Source organism: Pristiophorus japonicus, chromosome 16 (assembly GCF_044704955.1).
Source record: "Pristiophorus japonicus isolate sPriJap1 chromosome 16, sPriJap1.hap1, whole genome shotgun sequence".
Lineage (NCBI taxonomy): Eukaryota > Metazoa > Chordata > Chondrichthyes > Pristiophoridae > Pristiophorus > Pristiophorus japonicus.
The window spans coordinates 104,779,316-104,800,572 of NC_091992.1; the positions used below are offsets into that span (position 1 = coordinate 104,779,316).

General features: G+C 41.7%; 1 protein-coding gene across 1 annotated transcript in view; it reads left to right on the plus strand.

The window, feature by feature from the left end:
• The window catches only part of LOC139227130 (alpha-1,6-mannosylglycoprotein 6-beta-N-acetylglucosaminyltransferase B-like), a 987,210-nt gene that overhangs the window by 939,803 nt on the left and 26,150 nt on the right, over positions 1-21,257 (plus strand). The window contains exon 13 of the mRNA XM_070858195.1: positions 18,746-18,892. Coding sequence (XP_070714296.1) covers positions 18,746-18,892 — 147 coding nt within the window. The remainder of the gene's footprint in view (positions 1-18,745; positions 18,893-21,257) is intronic.

Genomic DNA, 21,257 nt, shown 5'->3' on the forward strand with positions numbered 1-21,257 from the left:
CACATCCACTGGTTCCCCTTTATCTACCCTATTCGTTACATCCTCAAAGAATTATCCCTAATTGGTCTGGGTTTTTTTTAAACTTGTTTTTTTCACCGCTCCCACATGGCTCTGGGTGGGTGGGGATTGTATGAATATCCTGTATAAGGCATCACAACTGTGCGTTGCAGGCTGGATGGACCAGTAAGTCTTTTCCTGTCTCACATTTTCATATGTTCATAAATAATACAGCATGTTGAATGTCCTTTCAATTCTCCCATAACACCTGCTATTACATAACACGTACAGTTAATTCCTTTACTAATTATCATGAAGTGGAATTTTTAAAATGTATCGACCTAGAAATCATTTTTTAATTCTTCAAACTATTGTATTAATGAAAATTACTTTTTAAAATAATCTTGCTTTTGAAAACAAGTTCTGTTGCAGAAATGCTTCCGGTGTCTTCAAAGGGTGTGCAGCAAATTCCCTCCAGAGTGTAAGATTTCTAAATCTCTGGCATTAAATTTAGTGAGATTGATTCTTTTAAAACAATTTGGAATAGTTTATTAAACATACACATATGCACATCTATCAGCAGTCGTCAGCTATCCTACGGATCGACTTAGTTACATCAGATACAATGTTACAATAATGATTTATAAAAAGGTATACGTCACTTTCCTCTGGCTGGCTGGCTGAGCACACGGCCTGCTGTTTCGGCTGGTCTTGAGAGGACAGTTTGCCATGTGCTCAGGAGAGAAGAAGAGAGAGAGCAATCTGTGCTTGGGTTTTTATATCCTTTAAGTCCATTGTCCCTCAGAAAGCCCCAGGATTGGGTCTTGGTTCCAGGGCCGTTCCTGATTGGCTTCTCCTCATACATGTGTCTGTCTGGAGGGCCGGTGCCATCCCTTGATTAGGTTAATGGCTTTCCAATTAACATCTTTTCTAGTTTGGTGAATTTCAAAGCCATGGAGACATGAACTTGGAGAAGGTATCCATTTTGTTTCAACACTGCAGCCTTTCCATATAATCTACAGTTTTCACATTTATATATATATACAGAATCAATTTTGTCATTACTAAACACTTTTATTCTTACAAGAGGGGCGTAATTCACTTCATAGTACTATTCCCTTTTCCAATGCATGCAACGTTTTTCAGTTGCTTTATATTCATCTTATCAGACAGTTCAGTGTTTATTTAGTAGATTTAATCAGAGGTGGCATAACTTTTTTTTTCTCTTTATTATGAAAGACCCATCTTTTTTAAGTGCCACAGCATGAGTTAGTTATGGTTTTAAGACAGAGAACAGTTGGAGTCATCGCAACTGTTGAGATACTATTTTATCCCTCATGTAAATGGTTCTGATAGAGCTTTGAGGATATCTTGAAATTAATTATGCACATTATACCCATGAGGTGTTATGTTACACGTGAATTATTGGCTTTGATTTTGACTTTAATATCAGTTCTGTAGGCAGTAAAATCACCATTCATTGCCAATAATGAAAGAATGTATTACAGCTGGGAGCACCAGTGGTCAAATGATAGGTGGCATTGTTGACCTTATCACTTCAAAGCTATAATTCTGTGTCTTGTAGAGGTTCAAGCTTAATAATTTTCTTTGAGTAGTAAAATTCCTTCTTTGAGACCCATTATCTTTCACAAGCCTTCCCCAGTAATTGATTCACGATAAAAGTGCATTTACTTCACAAAAATCAACAACTTCAAGTCCTTGTGCTTTGAGTCTGCTAGTTGCGATGAGACATGTCAGTTTTTGGCCAGTTTGCAGGATAGAGTTGTCATATACTAATGGATGAGAGGAAGAATAGGGAATTGGAATCACATTTTTACAGACATTGTTCCTATCAATTAATGATACAATAACATAAGTGAAGTTTTTACCATACTCAACATTCTGCAAAAAAAAGCTATGTACAGCTTAGGAAATGGAGGAAACTGTTTTTTAAAAATTTACTTCAGGAGATCTCTTTTGACCACAGCTCAGCCTTTGGAGTTCTAATTATTTTTGGCATTCAGTGCTACTTAATTTAAAAATTGAATCTGATTTGCTGAATATGGTTCTTAATTTTTGCACAAAGACATATGGATAACCATATATATTCACCAAGATTCCTGAATTTCTATTGATGCTTATACATCAACATGCTTAATAATCTCCTGAGTAGATAATGATCAAGCATGAAATATTGATAGTTATTCATAATTTAAATTAAGTGAACTGCTCATCAGATTCCATGAAAAGTCAGACAGCAAAATGGCATTATTGTCTTTACAAATAAAACATGCCATAAGTACCCAAACATCTACCATGATTTATGGAATGACAACTCCAGACATATTTGTAAATGTTCCAAGTAGTGTAGAAATATATTCAAAACTCTTCATTGCTTGAAATTAAAGAATGTAATTTTTCATCACATTTGCTTACATTTTTTGGTATTAAAATGAAAGTTATAATTTTATCAGCAGCACCTTCAATACACCTAGATATACTTAAAGCCAGTTAAAATAATTGGGAAATCGATTTCTTCATCCTGATGTAATATCTCGAATAGTTAATGAGGGGCGGACATTACATCCTATGTAATTACACATCAAGTAATACCAACAAAAATGAGAATGGGAAAATAAAGATTTACAAATTAAAAATGTCTTCTTACCATAAAAAAGCAACATCTATCACCCTCCCTCTGTAAAAATACTTCACTGAAACATTGAAATAATTATAACAACAATTAGAATAAAACTTAAGCTGCTTAAAATTGTCTCTTGCACTGTATCAGCAATTTAATTTAATTAACAAGCAGACTTATCCCAAATCAGTTATACCCTTTGCTAAATGCCAACAAGACTATCGCATCAGGAGAATGAAATTAGTAATACTTCACTAACTTTTGAATTCATTTACAAATGACATGGAGCTTGTAAAAAGGTAAAAACCTATCGTTGAAATGTGCTGTATTACTGTAACACAAAATAATAAATAAGAACCACAGAAAGTGTGGAATGGCAAGAGGTGGTTTGGTTTATCCACCCAACTCCTTGCAGCAGACCACACACTGTCATGTATGCTTTACTACTTACTTAATTTCCTGACTAAGATGAATAACCACAGATGAAAATTTCATGACGGTAATCCTATGTAAAAAATTCCCCAAGGTCTCAAAGGTAATCAAATGAAACTGTTGCTAACATTACAATTTAAATGGTTCAACTTTGTCATATTCTACAGTTAGCAAACCCAATCAGAATTAAATCACAGAGTATTTGTTCATCCATGACTACTTTTCCTTATAAATATGAATCCTACACTTCCTCCAGATTTCTCACTGGGTAAGTGCACCAGTGGGTCTATATTAAGCCTCACGGTTCAGGAAAGTCATAGATTTGATCCCTGGACATTGCTGCAATAACTGATCTCAGTAAAGCTGCAGTGGAAACATTAGACCTCAGAGTTCCTTCGCCAGGGAGATTTAATTTAGTCAGATTTTGCATTTCTATTACCTAGTCCTTACTGGAAAGTGCACACTTGGATATTGGGTGAGATAGTATCAATCTTGTCCCCTTGGTAAGATCTCCTGCTGAAACTCACTATTTGAGAGTTAGGTCTTGCTTTTAACATAAGAATATTCACACTTGCAATATTTACTGTTATAATTTTGTTAGGTTTGGGTTAAACAAGGAAAGGTGGAATGGTGCGAGAATATGGCTGCAGAGTCTTGCTTTTTAAAGTTCACAGAATGTGGTACTCCACCATCATGGGAACATAGAAACTTGAAGAGAAGTAGGCCATTTAGCCCCATCAAGCCCATTCCACCATTCAGTTTGATCCTGGCTGATCTGCACCTCAACTCCATTTACCCACCTTTGCTCCATAGCGCTTGATACCTTTACCTAACAAAAATACATTGATCTCAGTCTTCAAACTTTCAATTGGCCCAGCATGCACACCATTTTTGGAGAGAGAGTTTCAAATTTCCACTATCCTTTGTATGAAAAAGTGCTTCCTGAATTTAGTCCTAAATAGCCTAACCCTAATTTTAAGATTATGCCTCCTTGTTCCCCACATTGAACTCCATCTGTCATAGTTTTGGCCACTTACTTAAACTGTCTATGACCCTTTGTAACTTCCTGCTCCCATGTGCACAACTTACTGTGCCTCCTAACTTACTGTCGTCTGGATAAACAACTCGAATCCTTCATCCAAGTTATTAATATATATGGTGAAAAACTGAGGTCCCAGTACTGATGCCAGGGGCACACCATCAGTCACATCCCACCAATCAAAGAATGTTCCCTTTATCCCTACTGTTTATATCCTACCTCCAGCCAGTTATGTACCCATGTCACAACGTTGCTTCCAATTCCATGTGCATTCATTTTTGCTAATAATCTCTTGTGCGGAAATTATCAAATGCCCTCTGGAAGTCCATACAGACTACATCAATAGACATCAAATTTGGAAAGCAATATAAAGGACAATTAGTAAGTAGAGCATTGAGATTTGGAGATTCTTTATTAAAGAATGGAAACTGCCTATTTGTTTCAAACACAAGCCCTGATGGAACATCGAGGGCGTTGCTAAGGGTTACTGGGCCCATCTAGGAGAGGACATAAGCAGCTGTTTTTTAATTATTTTTTTTCTCTTTACTGGATTATTTAGAGGAGCTGCAGGGATTTGAATTTTGTGGGAACATTTGTGCTATGTTCTTATGTCAGAATTGTTACCCCATTGTGCATTCTAGGGCCCCAAGTTCAGCCCGCGCCGAAAATGGCGCACCTCCGAGCTGGACGCCTGTTCTTCGCGCCTAAAAGTGCGCTAGAAAAAACTTCGATATTCTCCGGCTCCTCGGAGCTCGATCTCAGCTTGGCACGGCGCGCTCTTCACAGCGGGGGCCGGAGCCAACCACTCGCGCCGATTCTGTAAGTAGTGGGGGGCGGATCCAATTTAAATGAGCCAACGTGGTGCCGGAAACCCTGCGCGTGCGCGTTGGAGCGTGCGTGCACGCGCAGTGTCAAACAAACATTGGCACTCGCCAATTTTTAAAAGGACTCAGCTGCCGTTGAGCCACTGACGCCGCCCCTTAAGCGTGGCCGAATGGCCTCAACCCCCTTGAAAAGCTGTGTGTGTCCGGTGTTGATCCTTCGGCTGCCGGCCAGCCACTGACGCCGCTCCTATCCCATGGCCGAATGGCCTCAGCCCCCTTGAAAAGCTGCGTGTGTCCGGTGTTGATCCTTTGGCTGCCGGCCAGCCACTAACAGAATGAAGGCCTGCCTGCAGCACAGCAGCTCAGCTCGAAGGCTGCTTGCTGCCGCTGTTGGGGCTGCTGTCGAGACACTGACGCCACACCCCTGCCTGTCTCTAACATGAAAGGCCTGCCTGAAGCACAGCAGCTCGAAGGCTGCTGCTGTTTCACACAGGTAGGAACATGGTTTATTTAATCTTTTCTTTGCTTATAAATTTTTATTCAGGTTGGATTTATTTGTATAATATTTGTATAAGTATAACTAAGGATTGATTGTAGAATTTAATGACTTCCCTTCCCCCCACCCCCCCCCACCTTGTTCCCTACGCCTGATTTGTAACCTGCGCCTGATTTTCTAAAGTGTAGACAAGGTTTCTTCGAGCGTACAAAAATCTTCACTTACTCCATTCTAAGTTTGTTTGGAGTAAGTTTTCACTGCAGAAACTTTGAAAACAGGCATAAGTGGCTGGACACACCCCCTTTTGAAAAAAAATTCTGTTCCAAAGTGAAACTGTTCCAACTGACTAGAACTGGAGCAAACTAAATGCTGAGAATTTGAATTTCTAAGATACTCCGTTCTACACCAGTTGCTCCAAAAAATCAGGAGCAACTGAGGCGAAACTTGGGCCCTAGAAGTGGTGTTGCTATTAACTGTTTATTTAGTGTTTCCATTCATTTGCATAAGATAAATTAGAGCTGATCAGCATCCAATATTAAACAAATGAGTTTAATGATGGATCAATAAATGACTTCCCCAGGTGCACAGTTTGTCTTCACTAAATGATTTGATCTTAGCTGGAATGCAAGAGCATACTCCAGTTACGCTCAACATCCCTGGCGAGAGAAAGAAAAGTCAGGCATGGCTCCTACTCCAGATTGCTGTCCAATGACTGTTGGTGGATTGTTGTGTGAATGCACATCAGTTGGTTATGGTGGCCCCTTCGTTGAATCGTCTCCTTCAGTCACTATATACACTCACACCTGAACAATTGCTATTTTGCAAGGAGTGCTGTTACTGCCGTGGAACCATGATTCTGTACAAGTCCCAGTTTTCAAGAGGAGGGGGATAAAGGAAGATCAGAAACCTCCCCGGATGACCTCGGCACCTGGGATCTCTGTGGGGGGATTTCTGGCAGAAGATCAGCAGAGACCCCAGAGAAATGGTGCAAATAACTAAGAACATAAGAACATAAAAAATACGAGCAGGAGCAGGCCATTCGAGCCTGCTCTGCCATTTAATAAAATCATGGCTGATCTGACCATGGACTCAGCTCCACTTCCTCGCCCGCTTCCCCATAACCCTTTATTCCCTTATCGCTCAAAAATCTGTCTATCTCCGCCTTAAATATATTCAATGACCCAGCCTCCACAGCTCTCTGGGGCAGAGAATTCCACAGATTTACAACCCTCTGAGAGAAGAAATTCCTCCTCATCTAAAAACAGACATTTGTGCTGTTTCTGTGATCTCCCTCCAAAGTTAAGGCAGGAAATTGGGAAGATCCCATAAAAATTCAGAGCCACTGCCTGCTAGCATTACCAACCAGAAGATCCTAACTTTGATTCCCAGGCTGAGTTTGCTGATTTTGTTCGCAGCAGCAGTTGAAGGGGTTACAATTGGTCTCGGCACACCCAGGGAAGGGAGAGGGGAAATCAGCCAAATGTCCCACTACTGAATGCTATCCAGGGATCCAGGCTGGGAGTATGCATTTCTGGAGTGAAAACAGGATTGGCCTTGGCTGTAATGTCCTCCAGAGTCAAATAGCCAGCTTACACATTGCCCAGTAAGTGAAGAATGACCACTTTGAGAGAGAGCCTGACGACTGAATTGCCCGTGGAATCAAATACGGCACGAGTCTGTGTCTGTGGAAAAGTAGGGAAAGATGGAGTAGAGCTTATTTAATAATAAATCTATTGATTTTTTTTTAAATAGAAAGGTAGAAAACTAATACTTTATCCATAACAGAGTTGATTTTCTAAGACACTTTGCTGCAATGTGACTTTGTTGACAACAGCTTAAAGCAGGGCTCATTTGAAAGGTTTTTGAATCCAATTGATAGAAGCTCAAGAGACAAGATCACAGCTTTAGAAAGCTTTATTTTTTATGATGTTTCACAACTGCTAAAAATGGAATGATTTGTTACACTAACTGACAAGTAAAGGTTCAGTTTATACCTTCCAATTGGCAGGTGATGTAATGCAGCCTTTTTTAATAATAACATAGGACTAGAGTTTCCCTAACTTGTTTTTCTGGCGCCCTCTCCCGAGGTGCGCCATTTTTGTCCGCCTCCAAGCGTGCCGAAAAAAGACGGCAGTATTCTGGCCACTCCCCAGCCTCTCTTCGGTCGTGGCGCAGCGTGGCCCAATTGATTGGGGACGGAGCCAGGTCCCGGCGCTGAAAACAGTGCCAGGACCTCTGCACATCCGCGCTAGAGCCTGCGCGCTTGTGCAGTAGCTCCTGGCAGGCCGTTTCTGCAAACGCCGCTGCAGGCTGTGTGGGAGGGGCCCGAAGCACACCGTCCCTAGCCCTGGCCAAATGGGCTCCCTCATCAGCGGCCCGCTGCGTTCCCTAAGGTAGGACTTCTATTTTTTATTTGTTATTTACTGAGTGATTTTGGTGCTTTAGGTGCCGGATTCCTTCTATTTTTTTATTTTTTATTTATTGATTGCTTATTACTTTAGAAACATAGAAACATAGAAAATAGGTGCAGGAGCAGGCCATTCAGCCCTTCTAGCCTGCACCGCCATTCAACGAGTTCATGGCTGAACATGAAACTTCAGTACCCACTTCCTGCTTTCACGCCATACCCCTTGATCCCCCGAGTAGTAAGGACTTCATCTAACTCCCTTTTGAATATATTTAGTGAATTGGCCTCAACTACTTCCTGTGGTAGAGAATTCCACAGGTTCACCACTCTCTGGGTGAAGAAGTTTCTCCTTATCTCGGTCCTAAATGGCTTACCCCTTATCCTTAGACTGTGACCCCTGGTTCTGGACTTCCCCAACATTGGGAACATTCTTCCTGCATCCAACCTGTCCAAACCCGTCAGAATTTTAAACGTTTCTATGAGGTCCCCTCTCACTCTTCTGAACTCCAGTGAATACAAGCCCAGTTGATTCAGTCTTTCTTGATAGGTCAGTCCCACCATCCCGGGAATCAGTCTGGTGAATCTTCGCTGCACTCCCTCAACAGCAAGTATGTCCTTCCTCAAGTTAGGAGACCAAAACTGTACACAATACTCCAGGTGTGGCCTCACCAAGGCCCTGTACAACTGTAGCAACACCTCCCTGCCCCTGTACTCAAATCCCCTCGCTATGAAGGCCAACATGCCATTTGCTTTCTTAACCGCCTGCTGTACCTGCATGCCAACCTTCAATGACTGATGTACCATGACACCCAGGTCTCGTTGTACCTTCCCTTTTCCTAATCTGTCACCATTCAGATAATAGTCTGTCTCTCTGTTTTTACCACCAAAGTGGATAACCTCACATTTATCCACATTATACTTCATCTGCCACGCATTTGCCCACTCACCTAACCTATCCAAGTCACTCTGTAGCCTCATAGCATCCTCCTCGCAGCTCACACTGCCACCCAACTTAGTGTCATCCGCAAATTTGGAGATACTACATTTAATCCCCTCGTCTAAATCATTAATGTACAATGTAAACAGCTGGGGCCCCAGCACAGAACCCTGCGGTACCCCACTAGTCACTGCCTGCCATTCCGAAAAGTACCCATTTACTCCTACTCTTTGCTTCCTGTCTGACAACCAGTTCTCAATCCACGTCAGCACACTACCCCCAATCCCATGTGCTTTAACTTTGCACATTAATCTCCTGTGTGGGACCTTGTCGAAAGCCTTCTGAAAGTCCAAATATACCACATCAACTGGTACTCCTTTGTCCACTTTATTGGAAACATCCTCAAAAAATTCCAGAAGATTTGTCAAGCATGATCTCCCTTTTACAAATCCATGCTGACTTGGACCTATCATGTCACCATTTTCCAAATGCACTGCTATGACATCCTTAATAATTGATTCCATCATTTTACCCACTACTGAGGTCAGGCTGACCGGTCTATAATTCCCTGCTTTCTCTCTCCCTCCTTTTTTAAAAAGTGGGGTTACATTGGCTACCCTCCACTCGATAGGAACTGATCCAGAGTCAATGGAATGTTGGAAAATGACTGTCAATGCATCCGCTATTTCCAAGGCCACCTCCTTAAGTACTCTGGGATGCAGTCCATCAGGCCCTGGGGATTTATCGGCCTTCAATCCCATCAATTTCCCCAACACAATTTCCCGACTAATAAAGATTTCCCTCAGTTCCTCCTCCTTAATAGACCCTCTGACCACTTTTATATCCGGAAGGTTGTTTGTGTCCTCCTTAGTGAATACTGAACCAAAGTATTTGTTCAATTGGTCTGCCATTTCTTTGTTCCCCGTTATGACTTCCCCTGATTCTGACTGCAGGGGACCTACGTTTGTCTTTACTAACCTCTTTCTCTTTACATACCTATAGAAACTTTTGCAATCCGCCTTAATGTTCCCTGCAAGCTTCTTCTCGTACTCCATTTTCCCTACCCTAATCAAACCCTTTGTCCTCCTCTGCTGAGTTCTAAATTTCTCCCAGTCCCCAGGTTCGCTGCTATTTCTGGCCAATTTGTATGCCACTTCCTTGGCTTTAATACTATCCCTGATTTCCTTAGATAGCCACGGTTGAGCCACCTTCCCTTTTTTATTTTTACGCCAGACAGGAATGTACAATTGTTGTAATTCATCCATGCGTTCTCTAAATGTCTGCCATTGCCCATCCACAGTCAACCCCTTAAGTATCATTAGCCAATCTATCTTAGCCAATTCATGCCTCATACCTTCAAAGTTACCCTTCTTTAAGTTCTGGACCATGGTCTCTGAATTAACTGTTTCATTCTCCATCCTAATGCAGAATTCCACCATATTATGGTCACTCTTCCCCAAGGGGCCTCGCACAATGAGATTGCTAATTAATCCTCTCTCATTACACAACACCCAGTCTAAGATGGCCTCCCCCCTAGTTGGTTCCTCGACATATTGGTCTAGAAAACCATCCCTTATGCATTCCAGGAAATCCTCCTCTTGATGCTTTAGGTGCAGGGTTCCTTCTATTTTATTTGTTAATTAATTGCTTATTACTTTTTGTGCTTTGTTTGGTGCTTGGTGGTGCTTTAAATGTAGTTACTTGCGTTGATTCCTTAACTCTAGGTAAGGTTTTTCTGTGCGGACATCAATGGCAACATACACTGGCCTAAGTTAGTTTGGAGCAACTATTTGCTGGTCAAATGCCTAAAACAAGGGTAAGTGGCTGGGAACGCCCACTTTTGAGAAAAAAAAGACGGAACTAAAAAAGAACCTAACTAACTCACTTGCACTGGCGCAAATTAAATGGCCAGAATTGCAACTAAAAAATCAAGTTGCTCCAAAAAGAAAGGAGCAACTCCCGGGGAAACTTTGGCCGATAGACTCCGGCATAGAAATTCGGGGCGCCTAATTTTAGGCGCAGTACCCGCACAGTATTAACATTCTGCGCTCAAGTGGGGAGTACAAAGGAGCCCCAGGTTGTGGGCCTTGGATCTCATCATAATGTAAATGTTGCTGCAGTTGGAGCAGGAGCAGGTTAATGCTCCAATTTCCAGGTAAGTGATGTGTTGGATCGCAGGGGATTGGAGGAGGAATGGGTGATCCTCCAGGTTCGGTGGAGGATCAGGTAGGAAGATCGTAGGCCTCGGGAGCAATGATCCCGCTAATTTATGGGGGAGTCCACCACCCCTTTAATGGGCTGCATGGCCCATTCACATTTCCGCGCATGCGTGGTTTTGCCATTTAAGGTGAGCGGGCTGCACGGGACCTCCAGACTGCTTCGCAGCCACTCAGCCGCAAAGCTTAATGGGAACATTGCCCAAGGATACTGTTTGGGGATGTTCGAGAATATTGTTGGGGGCTTGGGTAGGAAGACCTTTGGGGCTCTGTTGGGAGGTCCGGAGTGCTGTTAGAAGGGATTAAGAGGTTGGGGCCAGAGCCGGGGGGAAGGGGGGGGCGGAGTGATCAGTGTGGCCTGGAAGTCAGAGTCAGGAGTGAGGGCAGAGATGTCTGGATTGGGAGATGCAAACATTAGGCCCCTTCTTTCAAATGCAAATGGGCTAACACCTGCTTCAGATGTGAGTAAAGGACACCCTATTATTTGTCCTTAATCAAGATGGATTTATGAAGGGGAAGTCACGTTTGACAAATTTTCTGGAGTTCTTTGAGGGTGTAACAAACAGCGTGGACAAAGAGGAACCAGTGGATGTGGTGTATTTGGACTTCCACAAAAAAAGTTACTGCACAAGATAAAAGTTCACGGGGTTGGGGGTAATATATTAGCATGGATAGAGGATTGGCTAACTAACAGAAAACAGAGAAGCAGGATAAATGGTTCATTCTCTGGTTGGCAACCAGTAACTAGTGGGGTGCCACAGGGATCAGTGCTGGGACACCAACTATTTACAATTTATATAAACGACTTGGAAGAAGGGACTGAGTGTAACGTAGCCAAGTTTGCTGACGATACAAAGATGGGAGGAAAAACAATGTATGAGGAGGACACAAAATATCTGCAAAAGGACATAGACAGGCTAAGTGAGTGGGCAAAAATTTGGCAGATGGAGTATAATGTTGGAAAGCGTGAGGTCATGCACTTTGGCAGAAAAAATCAAAGAGCAAGTTATTATTTAAATGGAGAGACATTGCAAAATGCCGTAGTACAGCAGGACCTGGGGGAATTGTGCATGAAACACAAAAGGATAGTATGCAGGTACAGCAAGTGATCAGGAAGGCCAATGGTACCTTGGTCTTTATTGCAAAGGGGATGGAGTATAAAAGCAGGGAAGTCTTGCTACAACTATATAAGGTATTGTTGAGGCCACACCTGGAATACTGTGTGCAGTTTTGGTTTCCATATTTATGAAAGGATATACTTGCTTTGGAGGCAGTTCAGAGAAGGTTCACTAGGTTGATTCCGGGGATGAGGGGGTTGACTTATGAGGAAAGGTTGAGTAGTTTGGGCCTCTACTCATTGGAATTCAGAAGAATGAGAGGCGATCTTATTGAAATGTATAAGATTATGAGTGGGCTTGACAAGGTGGATGCGGAGAGGATGTTTCCACTGATGGGAGAGACTAGAAGTAGAGGGCATGATCTTAGAATAAGGGGCCGCCCATTTAAAACAGAGATGAGGAGAAATTTCTTCTCTCAGAGGGTTGTTAATCTGTGGAATTCGCTGCCTCAGAGAGCTGTGGAAGCTGGGACATTGAATAAATTTAAGACAGAAATACAGTTTCTTAAACGATAAGGGGTTTTGGGGAGCGGGCGGGGAAGTGCAGCTGAGTTAGATCAGCCATGATCTTATTGAATGGCGGAGCAGGCTCGAGGGGCTGTATAGCCTACTCCTGTTCCTATTTCTTATGTTATGTTCTTATGGCACCTGCCGCGATTCGTGGCAGAAATGCACGCACCAGACGCCATTTTGGACCCAAAACAGCACCTGTAGCGCCCAAAAGAACGGGTGCCATTGATTCCAATTTCACTGCCTCCTTTACTCAATTGTGAGCAGTTTTTATATAAAACACTCCAAGGAACAAAATTTCAGCTTGTATTTTTCAATTGAAGTGAAAATTTAGACTGCCAGTCATCAGAATTATAACACAGCAGCTTATTTTAATCTTGAACGTTTGTCTGAATACAGCACTGTAAGCTGATTATTTTTTTCTTTTGCTGTTGACCTTTGGGATCAGTATGCCAGAAACCTGTCAAAAAATAAAAGGAGTGAATGTGTGCTTTGCCTCCCTGAAGATTGAATTTGCAATTCTTGCAGCAGTAAACACTGTTTCAGAGTGGTGCTTGGTCAGTGTTTCCTTCGAGCTTTTATTTCTTAATTTTTAAGCTGCAAATTAGACAGTTTCTCCCAAGGCAAGAAGATACATTGATTTCTGTGCTGATCTCAGGTTCACTGATTAGTATGAATCAGAACAACCACAGGGTCAATGGTTAAACCATCCCCTTCTGTCCCATAAGAAAGAATTGAACAATGACATTGCCGAATTTCTGAGTCCTGGGAGCAAACCTGATACACCGCATCTTGCTAGAAAAATAATGGCGTGTTCATGACGCATGGCATTAATGATGTACAAATGGGCCAGGAAGTTCAGGGCATTAAGAGATATGACATGAGTTGCAAATCTTCAGAACTTGCTGGTCTATTTACGTCGCTCTACCATTTGCTTGGCACAAACAGCATCTCGTCCTTAGCTTTCCCGTTATTTTCAAGAACTTGCTGGATTTGTACATTAATTCCCCATTAAACGCGCCATAGAATGTTAAGCCTAATAATTAACAGCGTAAGTACCTTTTTAATGATGTGGTAATTGTTAATGTAATAAATATCTTTTTAATGATGTGGTAATTGTTAATGTAATGCCAATTGACCTCGGAGGCCCAGAAATTAAATAATTTAAACTGGGGAATCTTATTCTTTCAGGTGGTATATTGTTCTTAGAGATGTAAAAAAAATTCTGAATTCAATCTTTCTTTCCCTCTCTTTATTCACTTTCTTTACTAGATTTGGCTCTTATACACCCACTCTAATTCAACCTTTTTCTCAGTTGTTCCTCTGTTTCTTTTTCAATCCATAAATCTCATTGGTTAAAGAGGTACACTGTTGGTCCCACTGTCCACTGAGATCCCAGATGCCGTATTTCTTTCGCCACACTGTTATGAGATCACACTTCCAGCAAGTTACGCCGCATTTTTTTTTAGCTAAAGGATGCAAGAAAATGTCTAACAGGGCAAAGTGTGAGATGCCCCACTCCAACAAGATCTGACACAATAAAATCTACAGTACATAGCAACCTTTTCAGACAGAATGCACTAATGCAAGTTGACCCTTTCAATCATTTTTTTTTAAAGACGAGTTTACATTCATATTCACATATTTATATTTTATGAAGCTATTGTACATTTTGATCATGGTACTTGCAGAGGGTTCTTTCAAGTGAATCTTCGCTGTACCTCCTCCAATGCTAATATATATTTCCTGACCAAAACTGACGCAATACTCCAGATGGGGTCTGACCAAGGCTCTGTACAACTGAAGCATAACTTCCTTCCTTTTGTATTCCAACTATCTTGAGATGAAGGTCAACATTCCATTACCCTCTTTGATTACTTTTTGTACCTAGGCACTAGCTTTTAGTGATTTGTGTACACCTAAATCCCTGTTGACTTGGGTCATTGTCTTAGCTTGTCTATTTATAGTAGTCTCTGAAACCCATGGTATGTAAATCTTCACTCTTGATTGAATCCCGAATGAACCTTGTTGTGCATATCTCTCAGATGCATGTCCTAATGTTACAAAATTTATTGTGGGTTTCATACCGACATGAAGGTGATGTCAGTATTGTGCAAATAAAAGCCGTGATGTCACTCTCTCTCTCTCTCTCTCTTTCTCTTCCACATACATATACATGCACACACATGCACAGAGGAATTGGACACATTTCGCAGTATCCTAAGCAAGTACAGAAAAGGGTATACCTGCACTATGCATTATTGGGAGTTTTTTCAGCAGCGTAAAAAGGATCTGAAGTCCACAGAGGTTCTTTGACACAAGTTGAGGAATATCTGCAATGCATTTCCAGTAGTGCAATGTGATTTTATTGTTTGGGTTTGATTTTAACAAACATTGGAGCACATTCTGCAAAGTAGACTATTAAATGATAATTAGCTTGAGTTTTGTTTTTCATTGTCAGAGCAGAAAATAATCCTGATCCTGCTCAGTGAAGTTATTGCAATAAAGCTGTTTGCTTCATTAGAGAAAATGTTTTTTTGTTCTATAAATCATATATTTGCAATTCTGTCATTTTGTATGTAGTGAGTTTTACAAAATCAAAAATGTCTGTTGAAACCTCCAAGCTAAACGTACACAAATGATCACAATATGTTCTCTGCCAAAGGCAAATATTTAATGAGATCATTGTATTAACATTTTACAAATTTATTATGGCACAAACCTAATATTCAATAGTTAATAATAACTGGAAAAGTAAGTTCAGCTATAATTAACACTGGGAGGTTGTCATTACCTTTTTGATAGGACAATGGACAACACAATGGAATCTGAGAGGAAGCTGTGTGTATCTTTGGAAACTCAATCTCATGTTTTAAGTTAATCATAAAGATATTTTTACAGGTTTAAAAGAAAGTGGTGTAAATAGATCACTGTGGATTTATGCTAGCATATTATGTTGATAGCTGTTCATTTGTAAAGAGAGCGAACACTGGATCCTCTCTTGATAGTACAGTGCTGAATATTGATCATTATCAAATAATAGATACCATAGGTGCAGGAAATTAATGATGTGTATTGTGTACAACGATCTACAATCCTTTATTATGATCAGTAGCATGAAGGCATCATTCATCCTGCTTATGTGCTTCAGTACTCCAGATCATTTCAACTTGCAAATTGCTTGAATGTCTGAACAGCATCTTCCTCCATTGCATGCAGTTTGCAGTTATTGCCCTACTCCCTCTATCCCACAATGAAAACCACTTCTAAATAAATACTTAGATACGTACAATTCACACTGCTTTATTATTTCAAAATATTGTCCTTTCTACTCATAATCCATTCGGTGGCCATAATGTATGACTTGTTTAGGCATACAAAGACAAGGTGAAAGAAAAACACAAAGAAACATAGAGAGCATTAGACCAAGAGAATCGGGAAACAAGTTAATACGAGTGAGGGATAAAGGCAACAGAGTGAGGTAGAAACAGCAAGGAATCAGACAAGGATAAATATATACAACCCAATCACAATGACATGGAGATTTATCGGTGGACGTAAGTCACTGATCAGGTATTCACCTAGGCACAATCAGGCTCGACTGTTGGGGATGAGATGACACATTTGGTGGCAGCAGCTGTCCATTGGACACAAAGAAATCAGATCAAACTTTGACTCAACCGTGTCAATCTTCAGAGTTCTAGAGTTCGACTTAATGGAGAGGGATAAAAGCCTTTCGAGCTGGTTTACAGCTTATCCATGGACAATGTTTTTCTCGCAGTTGCTCCAAACTGCAAGGGTCTGGTAGGCTCAGAAAGGAAGCAAGTAAAATGTTTTAAACATTTCCTGTAACAAAAATATATTATAGATACAATAGGTTATAGTAAAAATAAGCTGGTTAAAATAATGAATACAGACAGGAGAATGGGATGGAGGAAAACGGGGACCAGAAGTAAAATGCTCAAAGATATTTTAGAACGACTTACATTTATATAGCGCCTTTCATAACCACAGGACGTCCCAAAGCACTTTACAGCCAATGAAATACTTTTGAAGTGTAGTCACAGTTAGAATGTAGGAAACGCCGCAGCCAATTTGCACACAGCAAGCTCCCACAAACAGCAATGTGATAATGAACAGATAATCTGTTTTAGTGATTTTGATTGAGGGATAAATATTGGTCTGGACACCAAGGAGAACTCCCCTGCTCTTGGTCAAAATATGGGATCTTTTATGTCCACCTGTGAGAGCAGCCGAGTCCTCGGTTTTAACGTCTCATCTGAAAAACGGCACCTCCGACAGTGTAGCACTCCCTCAGTACTGCACTGGAGCGTCAACCTAGATTTTTGTCATGGTGAAATCATTTGGGATGGTGAAAACATTTCAATTAATAAAAAGCGAAATCAAACTCCATTTTTTTACACAAACGTTCTCACTGTCTGTAAATGTTTCCTGGGATTCTTCCAATTTATTTTAAATTGTATTCTAATTGTTTATTTTACTCATCCGTGGACTTTACAGTGTTTGCTGAAACCATTCCTGACATTTGAATAATTTCTTACTGTAACATTTGTTTCAGCACTGAAGTGCATGAGCTGAAACTTTAAAAGCATGCTGGCTCAGGGAGCCGAGAATTTTCCATGGACCTGTTCTTAAACAATCTGTATGAAGAGCGATTAAATAATGAAGAAGTATTCCACTGCTTTTTTTAATTATTTTTATTAAATCAATATGATCTTCATTATTTTGTACTTTTTTCTTCATGCTAAAGAGTAGGGGAATAGCCTGAATCAAATCATGTAATAATGCAATGTCATTGCATTTTGGAGGCAAATACCCATATGGATCATGGGTAATTTGGGTGGGACGCCTCTCAGCTATTGTGCTATTATTGGTAACCAGAGATTGCCCTGGTCTAATAAGCACTATATGGAATGTCTTAACTGCACTGCTTGCTTGATGCCATGTTAATATGAGCCTGGAAATTACAGCGTGCAATATTACCATACAAACACTGGGAGCTGTATTTACCACCAGGACTCCACTCACTTGTAGGCAGACCCACAACAATGTTCAGAAGAAAATGAGGCAGAGAGGCCCACGCCACATCCTCACCACCGAAACATTCCTCTGGCATTTTCCAGCCCCTCACTGCCACCCATGCCAGCCATCAATCCATTGCTCCACTGCCACAGGTAAATGATGGTGAGGAGATAGTGCTTAGAGCTCCAGCCAATTCTCCCCAGATTGCTGCCTTTGTACGTCATGGAGAGGAAGGTAGGAAGGGAGGAGGTGGCAAAGAGACGTTGGTGGCAAAGGGAATCATTGTAATGGAGAAAAGGAACATGATATCTTCTAACTCCTCTAACTGTTTTGCTTTTCAACCAATCGGCTCATTCAGAGCTTAATTAAATATATTGGCAAACACATTTTCTCTCACCTTTGTGTGCCGTGCTGCACCCACCTGACATGCTGCATCGAATGCCTGGCTGCAACCACAAGGGTTTTGTGGCATGCAGCAGAATGGAGGTAACACTGGGAGCCCAGCCTGCATATGTGATTGACCCAGGAAAATGAGTTGGAGTCATGGCCGGGTCGAACTGATAGGCAGAAGTTTCATCCTGACCCACTTCCAGCAGCAACCCCTCCCCCCCTCAATGTGTTTGTACGATAATATCATACAACGTTCAAAATAAATGTGTTAGTGTCTCCATTAATATAAATAGACAGAAGAACTTGACGTGAATGTGTTAAATGTTCATACCAAGAGCCATTTTCAGGCTATGGAATCACGATTGGTGCTCAAATCATTGTAAACCTTAGTGCAAAATTTAATATGGAATCTGATAGTGGTAGGATGTGTGCCTGAAGTATCGGTCTATTTCTGATAGACATTTAAGGCCCGATTTCAAACCTGAACAGAAATTGGGCGGCCGACGGCTGTGTCAAACAGCAACCCACCTGATCTCGGCCTCATGAGACTTGGGCGATTTTAACTCTCGGGCCTCACCTACAATTGTCAGCTGTCCGCCGAAACTGGGCATATTCTGGCTTTGGCCTCTTTCTGCTTGAACATTGTCATGTCAGTCTTGCATTCCTAATGATTTTTGCTCTGATTTTATTCTCTAGCTCTTCATCGGATTGGGGTTTCCATACGAAGGACCTGCCCCTCTGGAAGCCATTGCCAATGGGTGCATTTTCTTGCAGCCCCGATTCAATCCCCCTCATAACTCAAAAAACAACGAGTTCTTCAGAGGAAAACCCACATCAAGAGAGGCAAGTTTCAACATTTGAATGAATGGTATTCCCATCGGCTTTCTTGTCACAGAAATAATACTTGTCAAAGAAATTCCTAAAATAAAAAACATGTTCAATGTTGCAGATACTAATGGAAAGCCGCTAGCGCTAAAATCATAACTATTACTAACTAACTTTGAATATTTGGTATCTGACATCATCTTCAACATAACAGAAAGCTGATAGAATGGGTGTAAATTTAAAATGCTTTGGCCTTGCAATTAAGGCATGAGATACTGGCGTACGAACAGTTAATGCCATTGTCTGAAATCACAGTCTCCGTTATCTTAGCCGAAGTATTAACCCGTTTATTGTATCCAGGTTACACCTGTGCTAAAATGGCAGAGAATGTCAAATTGACACATTAAACGTTCATATGCTGTGTCCCATGACATAGCCCTTTAAGTTTATATTCACTTGCCGGCTATCCATTGTTTGAATGCAATTGGATGCGCATTTCTCATGCAATATAAAGACATTTGTACCTTTTCACGTGACTTTATGCTGTTCTGCATCATTCAGTATGTCGAGCTGATGTACATTTCAAGCCTCTTTAGCCAGAGATTAAATTCTCTGAGGAGGGGGGGAGGGGGGGTGAAGGCGGGCGGGGGGAATCTCCTCGGTGTTTTCAGCGCAGTAACCATGTATAAACCGTGCAAGATAATTGGGTGGAAGATGTTTCAACCCGTTTTGCACCATTAAAACGCTTCCCTCAAGTTTTCTTGCACTTTGTGAGCCTTCCGTGATCCGTAGGCTAAGTGTCCGCTGTCCTCATTAGCATATGACGGATTGAGGGCCAGAGGTGTAGCAGCTGTGAGTTTCCTGAGTTTGCGCTGCTAATGCAATGTGGATAACTTAGACCAAGATACAGCAGGTGCAACAGCTTCCAGGATCAGCTGATCAAGGTGGAAGTGAGGAATTTTTGAAGTTAAGAATCTGGAGAGTTTAAATACTGGTTTCTAGAGCTGGGAAATTTTGTTTTTTTGCATTTCCTGTCTACACGTACCTGCACTTCCTTCGAACAGTGTCAGCCCACTGGCATATTTTGAGACCCCTCCTACTGCTGTAGTCAGGGCTTCTCAGGAGGAGGTATGGAATTCCCCGTGGGCATAACGTTGTTTTCCATTATCATCGAGGAGGAAGAGAAGGAGCACAGGATGAAGCTAAGGAGAGCCAGGCACATTTAAGGAGGATGCAGCCCACAAGATATTGTCACACGCCATTAAATATACGGCAGCACAGGTCTTACGAGGAACTTTCTGAGGAACTGTGCAGAAGTAGAATGCAATTCAGCAAAGACGCAATACTGCATCTCTGACCTGCTGCAGGGAGCAACGCTGCTCTGCCCATGCTGTTCTCTCAGTGGCTGTGAAGGTGTTCACCGCCCCCAACTTCTATGGAATAGGGTCATTTCAGGCAACCCCGGGGAATCTATGTTACATTAGCCAGGCAGGAGTAGGGGCATGCATTAATCGGGTCGCTGATGCCCTTCATGGACAGAGGGCCAATTTATCACCTTTGGCATTACAGCAAGGTGGCCGCGAAATGGAACCATTTTTATGAAGTTTCTAGCTTCCCCAAGGCCTAGGATGCAATGAATGGCATTCCCATTGCTTTGAGCACAACTAGAGAAGACCCACTCAACTACCTCAACAGGAAAGGCTTCCACTCCCTCAATGTCCAGATGGCATGTGACAATAATCAAAGGGATACATCAACGCTCGTTATGCAGGAAGCTGCCCTGACGCCTTCCTCCTTCATCATTTGGCCCTTGCTGACCTCTTCAATGAAAAGAATCAAATCAACAGATGATTTATGGGTGACACAGCATTCCCTTGTTTCCATGGCTAATAACTCCACTAAGAATGTCCCGAACTGCAGTGGAGGAGTGCCACTACTAGGCAGGTCATTGAGAGGACCATCGCAAAGTTAAAAGCAAGTCTTTGTTGCCTGTACAGGTTGGGAGGGGCACTGTAGTATGTTCCAGATCGCGTGTCAAGAATAGTTAAAGCCTGCTGTGCCTTTCACAATATCACACATCAGGAAGGGCTGTACTGTGACGGGCCTGATGGGGAGGCCCTTGCTCAGTTGGAAGCAGAACGATAGAGTATCATTTTGACCAGTACTCAGAGGAGTCCTCAGTGACTAATGCAAGAGATCATCGCTGATCATCTCTCAAGTCTTCTCTTGTGTAACACAATGCACCTTTGACACTACAGCCTGACCTTCTCCTTCAGAATACCAAAGGGCAAAAAACGTTAGTGGGAGTTGTGTACAGACCTCCAAACAGTAGTAGTGATGTTGGGGAGGGCATCAAACAAGAAATTACGGGTGCATGCAATAA